Raw genomic sequence first — 9,995 nt, forward strand, 5'->3', positions numbered from 1 at the left:
ACGGATCCCAAACACCCCTTTTAACTTTCCATTCTAAATTTTTAAACACTTCATTTTAAGCATCTAAAGCCTCTTCTAAGGTGATACAAGAGTGTAGCAACCATGGAGGAGCATTAGGGATCATTTTGGAGATTTACACCTTTATCATCTTCATCTACTAGATTCTTGCAGAGTTGTAAGACATCATTCCATACTTTTTAAGCTTTTTAGAATATATAATGTATGTTGATCATCTTGAACAAAACAAAAATCAAAGATTAAAACCATAACTCCACCATAAAAGTCTACTAAATATGGTGTATATTATGTGGATTATGTTGATTATGTGCTAGATAATGCTTTACATATGTAGATCTTGTTAAAATAGGTTATTTACATGGATGATCTTGTATGATTAAGAACAAAAATAAAGATTTAAACATCTTTATGTTTAAATCTAAACAAGATCATCATTCTTATGAGCCATGAACTTTACTACAACATGAAGAAGAGTTATTTCAAATGTAACTTTTTTTTTTAAGATTAAAAACCATGATTTAAACTATAATAGTCTTGAAAAGTGAGTTAAACAAGTTGTTTAAATAAAAGGTCAAGGTTATAAGTAGGATAAAAATGATGGTTTAATTAATCTTGTTAAAAGACCTAAAATTGTCATAACTTTTATTAAAAAGTATGGTAAAAAAAAATATATATATATATGTAAAGTTCATGGAGCATGAAGATGTTTATGTGTAGTGTTCATGCAAAGTTGATAAAATGAAACTTGGTTTGAATTGATCATGATTAAGGGTGCTAAACATGCTTAAAAACACGTTTTAAGACGTGGGGAAAACGCCATAGTTTAGGGGAAACCATGGCGAAATTTTTCTAAAATACTAATCGCGATTAAAAAGAGATTAACAGGGTGATTAACATGGTTAATCGCGATTAGTAAACTTAATTGTGATTAACGACCCTAATCATAGTTATACAAACCCTAATGACGATGGTTAAGTCTTAACCATCCAAGAGTTTATATAAACTCAAAAAGATATTTTTTTATAACATAAAAGTGGGTAAAGTTTATAAATAAAACAATAAATATAATTTGTGGAAAATTATATATACATATGCTAAATACTCTATTGGTGTATATTACTTGTATAATGTATGTATGTATTAGTAGTAGGAGAAATACATACCAAAAATAATACATAGAATACTTGCAAAATATACACTTACACCACGACGAAAACCTCACGAATACTTGCGAATATAACAACGGTCGCGAACCTTCACGCTTACTAAAAATATACACTTGTGTGATACCAAAACTCAAGGCGCGAACATCGGACGACGAATCTCAAACAACGGACATCGGATGACACCTTTTGCTTTATCGACGAAACGATCAATTTCAACACAAAAGTTATATAAACCAAACGTTATGACAAGTCTAAAATAAAATATTTTAGGCACTTAACATACAATACCGACAACGAAAAGCCGGAAAGTTTAATGCGAAAATGACACTAAGTGTAATTATAAAAGTTACTAGCATAATTAGTAACAGATTACTAAGAATGCATGAATATAAATATTGGGCCAATTTATAAAATATTGGGCTAGGCCCAATATCCTAAATACCTGGGCAAAGGCCCATTCCACAAATACTAAATAAGCCCACTCTAATAAGTGAAATGGGCTAAGCCCAAATACAATATTAAAATGGACTAAGCCTACTAACTTTAAGTCATGGACTAAGGCCCAATAGAAAAAGCTATGAACCAAGCCCAAAACACTAAATGGTGGGCTAAGCCCAAGGTAAAAATTCATGTATATTTTTTTTATAAATATATATTATAAAAATACATTATAAATACGGTATACCTACCCGTATAATACCGTATACCTACACGTATAATACGGTATACCTACACGTATAAATACAGTATACGTACATGTATAAAGCACACAAATACAAGTATACATACAGTATATGTATATGTATAAAAGACTCTGGTACATGACGATATACGCACACACACTTATTGAAGTGTACTCTCTCACTAATGTTGCACTTATACGACAACGTATTTTGACGTTAAAAATAAATATTTTTAACACTTTTTACACTTATATTTGTGTAACAAATATAAAGTCTCGAATCAAAGTATACCAGAAACAGATGCCAACATATTATCATTAAATTACACAAGCGTTCCAAAACGAAATGAAAATAATAAACGTTCAAGATGAACAACGAGTACAAGGTCTAGGAAAGACCGACGTGTCTAATGAGTTAGAACCCTTGTAGGTTGACTCGTGTTACGGAAAACTTTGGTTGAATACCTCTCTCTCTCTCAGGAACGCAAAGCTGTGAGTTCATGTCCCCCTTTTCTTTTAACGTTTTGGTTTACAACTTTCGGGGGAAAATACATGTCAAACATAGGTATGATTAAGTTATGGAATGAACTCTTAGATCATGTGAGCATAGGCTGAAACTGAGGTGCCATTAATCCTTTTGAGGACCAAGGAACAAAGGTTAGATCTAATGGGTACGGGCGAGCCCCACTCACGGTCCAAGGGTGACCACTAGAGTGCTGTTGTGTCCATCGTCGAGAGTTCGACACTTAAATTGCCTACGCGGGTTGAGTACCTCCTATGTCGTCACATATATTAATGTCCTTGCAAAACATTAATGATCAACATGTTCATAGACGCTTTACATACCTACTTATAAACTAAACTTTCAAATGTTTTTGAGATTCATTTGATGCGCATTACACATAAAACACATGAACTCGCTCAACTTTTGTTGATGTTTTCAAACTCACATGTATTTCAGGAAACTAATGAAACTTGGGTGCTGGTGTTTACTATGAAGCTTTTGGAGTACAAGTCATCGATGTCATCCCTTTTGGAGGGTTTGGTCCATATATCTCATCTTCAATGAGATATAGGATGCAAAGCCTCATGTTTTAAACTGGTGTTTAACTCGTCTTTTGTAAAACTTATAACTTATGTCGTTTGGCATTTTAAACAAACTTATGATGTGTAATATTTTTATCAATGGATGAACATCGTATGTTTTTATTCATGTAGCTGTTTACTTATATCGTATGCAATGAGAACTAATCAAGTTCACACCGCGCGCTTCCGCTAATGAGCGGGTGTGACAATTATGGTGAGAGAGAGAGAGGTGGTGTTTGCAGGTGTGCTTTTTGGAGAAATAAGATCTGGAAATTTGAGGGAAAAAGGTTAGGGTTTCGAGATGAAGATCGCCGAAGATGAAGATCGCCGGAGAAAAAGATCGTCGGAGATGAAGATCGCCGGAGATGTGGAGGAGCGGTGTGGGAAGGTGGGGGGTAAGAGTGCTAGGAGTCTCAAATGTATAGGGAGTTGTAATGTGTAAGATACAAAAGTATAGTGGATTTGACCGTTACTTAATTATGTTGACTTTTAACAGAAGTTAATGGCAGGGGGTAATCTTGCAACATAACAACAATGTTGGGGAAGGGGGGGGGGGAATTGCAATTATTTTGTTAGAGGGGGTTAGAGTGTCAATTGGCCTAAACATCAGAGAATAAAATTACAGTTTACTCTTGTTATATTTTATACTCTAAGGCTGAGTGGGGTCTGTTAACATGCACCTCCACATTAGCTTGTTAAAGCCCCAAACACTATCCCATGCTAGCCAAAGTTACCCTCCGTCAAGCCCTTAACTGAGGACATCCATTTCGTGTGTGTGACCATCTTTGCTTCAATCATTCACATTTTTTTTTTAATTTTCTAACCTTTACTTAAATCACATAGGGTTAGTTAATGGATAAACTAGTTAAAGCCTTAGGGTGTAAGGAATGGTTAAACACTTTGGAGTGGTAAACTAAAAAATCGACCAATCAGAGCGCGCCATATCAATCAGGCAAAAGTGTTTAAACTTTGGTGAAAAGTGTTGGCAATGGTTTAAACACTTGGTGAAGTGGTAAACTATTTTAAAAAAAAAGGAAAAAGTTGTGATTGGTTGAGATATGAATGGACCCCACCCACAATACCCTCTCTCTCTCTCTCATTCCTCCCTTCCCCGAATCGGCTAACCTTCACCGAATTGGTGAAATTTGGTGATTAAAGTTTTGTTGGCGGTGGTGTTTACCGAGTGGTAAACTAGTTTGCCACTCCTTGCCGATCACCACTCCGTATACCCTTACTCCTTACATAATAGACGTGACACTTTAACTACCACATACTAACATTATATGATGAGGCCCATTCTATACACACCCCCCTCCTTCCTGATTACACCCCCCTTGTGAGAGGAAAACTGTCGGTCTCATGCAGGCCCCACCTGTAAGTATATGAGAGGAGGGAGGTGAAAAAAGTAAATAGGGGGGTGTAGAAAGTGCACCCTATGATGATTGGTTTGAATTAATAAAACAAACTAAAAAATATATTTTTAAAATCCTGATTAAAATTCATCGGTTTTGTCAAGGATTTGTCAATTGAGACCGACTCCTGCCAGTAATAAATTAAAGCTGATGACACCTTTATTCTGGTGTTATCTAACAATAAACTATACACAAAAGTGGCTTTTAAAATTTTTATAAGTACACAAAATAGTCAAATAGCAAATACTTTACCTTACATTAATTAAAAAACCAACCAAATTATTTCTGGAACCACCTGTTTACATATATTACAAAAAGATTGCAGTGTGCACAAAGTAACGAATTTTAATCAAAACTTTTAAACTTTCAGAAATTTATTTCAAAACACAAATCCCGACAAGCAATTGCAAGATCTCCAGCTGTAGCATCTTTGTTGACCATCATACGACCCACAAACTGTTTGCAAACATTAATCAGACATCTTTGTCTTTGAGATCTTTGTGTTTTGCTTTCTTGAAGTTGTAACTTCAATCAAACACCATGTGAGGGTGTGAAAGATCTGAACTTGATTCAAGATTAGGGTTTTCTTGAATTCAAACAGCAAGATGAGTGTTTCTTTAACTGTAATGACCTTTAATCTTCTTGAAGATCAGCCAGAAGATGGCCCAAATTGCTGGGAAAAGAGGAAGGATTTGTGTGTTAGTGTTATTACTAGTTACTCACCGATCATACTTTGCACTCAACAAGGTGTGTGGATCTTTAAAACTCTGTTTTTTTTTTTTTTTTTTTTTATTTGTTAGTTGTGGGAAATGGTTATCTGGGTGTTGATTGATTTGGGTTTGTTTCTTTTAGTGATTTTGTTGATATAGATATGCTGATTTGAGTTATTTAATTTGGGGTTTTTTGTTCATGTGTTGATAGGTGTGAAGTCTCAGTTGGAGTATCTTCAACAATGCTTGCCAGGTAATGCTTCTGGTTAAATTTTATTTTTACTGTTTTATCTTAAGATTGATCTTTAATGTGAATACCTATGATTCTGCTGATTGGTTGTCTTTGTTATGTTTGCATATTACGCCCCGCTTGGGTATGCGCATATAATGTATATATGTGTGGGCGCTCGGGGGCAAAACTGAAAGTGCACTAATTTTAATGTTATTTTACTAATTTCGTGAAAATAACGTTAAAAGAGGGGGTGGTTAATCATGCATCATGTGGTGGCGTTGATAGCCGAAAGACAAGGGAGTACATGCACTAATCGTCCTTTGTCTTAATTGCTGAGTGTTATGTGCCTTATGTCCAGTGGCGGACATAGAGTGTTAATAGGGGCAGCACAGGCTACCCCTCAACCCCGTCTCCGTAGTGTAAAAATACCCCTTAACTCCATTTTCGTAGTGTAAAAATACCCCTCAACCCTATTTCTATTATATAAAGGATACCCCTGATCCGAAAAAAAATAGGATACCCCTAACTTTTTGGGCTAGTTCCGCCACTACTTATGTCCAAGGCTTGATGCAAAACTATTATCGAGCCGGGTGTCTCATTGGAAGCAGCCTCTCTATTTCTACGGGTAGAGATAAGGCTGTCTACATCTTACCCTCCTCAGACCCTACCTTAAGTGTGCTATTGGTGGGATTTACTGAGTATGATGATGATGATGATGATGATGATGATATGTTTGCATATGATTGTAATCAAGCCCCTTTATAGTTTAAAGTTTAAACATTTAATTAATTAATGTGAAGTTTGGACTATGATATTTGATTATGTTCGAGACCATGTTGAAATTGATGTGATGGAACTAGAGTCTAGAAGTTTCATGATGGTTCACCAAGTGGACCGAAGCAGTTATGGTGATGTTAGGATGAGGATTTGATTCTAGTCAATTAGGCACTATGAAATCTTTTATAGCAACCTTCAAGGGGGTGGCGCAGTGGTTAGCCTTCTGAGTCGCTCTAGCAGAGGTCATGGATTCGAATCCAACTTCCACTAACGCAATGGTTAGCACTTAGCAGGTTATTGGTGCCATCCCAAAAGATTTTTGGTAACGAATACTCACACTTATCACCTCTAGGCTCCATTGTTGGTGTCATCAAGCTATATTGGTTGATTGGTGTTTGCAGAAATCAAAATGAACACTGATACGAGTTAGCAGGTGTGAAGTGCACGCTCAATCAAGGGGCACCTTAAGGGTTCTAGTGAGTGAAGCCATTAGACCATGGATGGTTCCAAGGGGGCACCATCCTGGTTGCTTTGGATTTGCTTGATTAATGATCGTTAGATGGAACTAATTATCAGTGTTAAGTTGCTGCTGATCAACAGTTGTAACTAAGACCAACAACATCTTGGTCGTCAATAGCAACTGATTAGTTAGTAGCAATTGCGGGTGACTGCCAAACTAAAACGTTGTGATGGTTCCCCAACTATAAGAAAAGGATAGTCTTTGGTCTGATTTTGCTAAGTTGTTTTCATAATAGAACTGCATATTCGTTTTTGTTTTCTCTTTGTATTGAATTTTCGAAATATTTCATTCTGAAAGTGATCTATACATGATTCATAAGAGAAATCCGGGCCCTACAAATTATGTAGCCTACATCTATCCCTTTTATATGATTCTCCCTTTGTCCCATAATAATCGCAACGTTTGACTTAACAAATAGACATATAGTTTGATATAAAGCCTTTGTTTGATAATGCTCTAGTGGTGGCCACGGGTGTTTAAGTTCCACCTATGGTGGGCCAGGGTGAGTTTTCCCCTCCAGGTCTCAAGTTCGAGTCTGGGTGATAGGGGTTTCTCATTGAGGGGTTTAAATTGGGGATCTATTGTGCGAGGGGGCTCTCTAGCGCGGACCCAGTTAAGACAACGTATGCTAGACCTCCCGACATTCGCGAATAATTCACACCTTTCAAAAAAATAATAATAATAATAATTAAACAACCCTTAGCAAATGTGAGTATAGAAACTTGTGTATCTTGAGACAACCAAATTAGAAAGTGTTGTCTTTTCGAGGAAGACAAAGAACGTGAATAGAATGAAGATGTAATATGGATCCCATTTTATATATCAGTGAAGCGGGACCAACTGTTGAAGAAAAGAGTGCAAATGATATCTTAAACGTGACTAAAACCGGGATCATTTTTGTTAAACATACAAGGTTATGATCAATTCGGAATTTCACGGAAAGGATCTGAAGACGTCGAAGATCAATGTTGCACCATTTTCTATGACAAGGAAAAGGTAATACATCATATACTCTTTCTAAAATAAAAACGCTTACATCCATGATATCGCTTACCAATGTTTGATTCTTATATTTTCTTTTATAAAAGGTGGAGTTATTAGAAGGCGGAACGTTTTGGTTGTCAGAATCGCCTTCCGTTCCGGGAAGCATGTCATGGGGAAGCGTATCTCCATGCATTGCTACATGGGCAATATCCTTTTCTAGCATATATGTTTTTTTATCATTAATATCTTGAAAAATACTTCCAAATGATTTTCCTGTCGCATTATGTTACTGACTGTTGTTTCTTAACGAAATATCTACACATTTCAACTGAAAGGAGTTGAGCCGCCGGGTTTTTCGTTCCAAATAGTGAACACGAACATGGATGAGTTCAGTCCTCGTGCTCGTAGACGAAGTGCGTTGCTGACATGGCAGCATATCGCATCGTTGCCTCCTAGCTTGCCAGTTGTATATTGTGGAGGTTTTAATACGCAAAAAGAGTCAACCACCGGACGCTTTCTTCTTGGGAGATCAAGGTAATTATACAATATACAAGAAGAGATACAACTTGACTTTAGTGTTAGATTAATACTAATTTCTTGCTATAAAATTTGTATTGATTGTCTAGGTGTTTAGAGAAGTTGTGGGCAACATGATAACATTATGAGTTTTATGTATATTATGACCTTAAAAGTCAAAGTATATGTTTTGACCAAGTACTAATGCTTTTTGCATACACTACTTGTTTTGCAGAGAACATGGTGTTGTAGGTGATATGAGAGATGCGTGGCCCAATGCTCGGTTGAGAAAAAACATGTCACTAATACGCACGTATCATGGATTTAAAGGTATCATCGTTTACAAGTTACCTGTTTTGACCTTGACCATTTCCAAATCACCTGTTTTGACCTTGACCTGTTTCCGACCCGGCCATTTTGAATCTACCCTCCAAAAAATAATTTATTTAGTTTTTGTGCCGGTTTAGGTAACAAGCAAGGAGCTCTTGAGTTTCTCAAGTTGATATTCCGGGCCCTTTGCCTGTGCTGGGATCGGCAAACTCAAGATTTGCACATAGACTGGATTCTGTTCAGAGGCCGATCACTGGCGCCCGTATCATGTGAAGTAGTGAACGATAACATTGACGGTCATTACCCTTCTTCGCATTATCCGGTTTTTGCTGAATTCATGCTTCCAAGAACTGTACGCCCACTTGAGCCACCAGCTGTTGAAAATGGAACAACTTCCACAGCTTCTTGATGCTAGTTTTCCAGTTTATGTTTGTTTACATCTCAAGAAGTTTTTTGCTTTGCTTTTTTTCTTTTTTGAGTTTATTGCTAAGCAAGTATTACTACTATTCTTGAAAAGTTCGATTCAATTGAATGTTCCATTTTGACCTTTTTTTCGTGTAACATTATAAGCATATATGCTTCTGAATAAATCTCTCTTATGTAAATATAACAAAAAATTAAAAAAAAAATCTTGATTGTTTTAAATATATTCTGGGAAAACCTCACATAACAGTAACCAAGTTTATCCCCTGTTCCACTAAAGTCAATCATTTTTTTTTTTGTCTCTCAAAAATCACTCAAGTTTGATATACCGTTTCAATCTTACGCAATTATCAGGTTACTAGGTTACCTTACCGATGTGTCAGGTAACACTCTTTTTTATTAATTTATAATGCTTATGTGATAATTACAACAATTCTTGAGTAAAAAGATCGATACAAATTATTGACTATGTATTCTCAAAAATCATAATCACCTCAACCAATAAAAGATCAAACCCTATGTGTTATTCCCGATGTTTCATTTTTGTTGTTATTTTCATTTATTTGGCAAACTGAGTTAGAATTTTCTGTTAAGTACTCTTTTTTTTTTCCGGTTTCCTCATTTAAATGAAGGGTATAATCGTCATTTTATGTCACAGTGTATTTTAATTAAATAAGAAAAAAGACAAAAATGAGAGAAATTAACAAAAAAATTCTAACCCAGTTCGTCAATTAGATGAAAATGACAACAAATATAAAACCTCAGAGACCTAGATACAAAAAATTTCATTTTTGGCATTTTACTCAAACATTAATAAAATGCAGTAAAATATAAATAAAGTTTATGACTTTATTCGTGTTCTTGAGGAAAAAAAAAGAACAGCAAACAATTTTCTTTTATTTTAAGCTTCAACTAGGTTTAAAGAAGTTCGTCGCGTTGCGGCGAATTTCTTTTGTTATTTAGTCCGTGTTTACATGTGTTTTGAAATCACTACGAGCGTGTTGCGAACGGAACTGCTGACAAGAATAAAAAGAAAATGTAGAAAAAAACACTAAAAGATAACCGAAAGAAAATCAACAAAAAAAGTTGTGTGGTAACGATGTTGTTCGTATGAAACCCGTGGTCAGAGATGAGCAAAT

At 35.7% G+C, this 9,995-nt stretch overlaps 1 protein-coding gene across 1 annotated transcript; it reads left to right on the plus strand.

The window, feature by feature from the left end:
* The first annotated feature begins 4,624 nt into the window (after positions 1 to 4,624).
* On the plus strand, positions 4,625 to 9,023 carry LOC110877600. Its single transcript, XM_022125762.2, has 7 exons — positions 4,625 to 5,111; positions 5,286 to 5,327; positions 7,517 to 7,599; positions 7,692 to 7,793; positions 7,907 to 8,121; positions 8,339 to 8,433; positions 8,571 to 9,023. Exons 1-7 carry the CDS (start codon positions 4,970 to 4,972, stop codon positions 8,840 to 8,842), a joined length of 951 nt encoding a protein of 316 aa, XP_021981454.1. The 5' UTR covers positions 4,625 to 4,969; the 3' UTR covers positions 8,843 to 9,023.
* Positions 9,024 to 9,995: the final 972 nt, after the last annotated feature.

This window comes from Helianthus annuus, chromosome 5 (genome assembly GCF_002127325.2).
Source record: "Helianthus annuus cultivar XRQ/B chromosome 5, HanXRQr2.0-SUNRISE, whole genome shotgun sequence".
Lineage (NCBI taxonomy): Eukaryota > Viridiplantae > Streptophyta > Magnoliopsida > Asterales > Asteraceae > Helianthus > Helianthus annuus.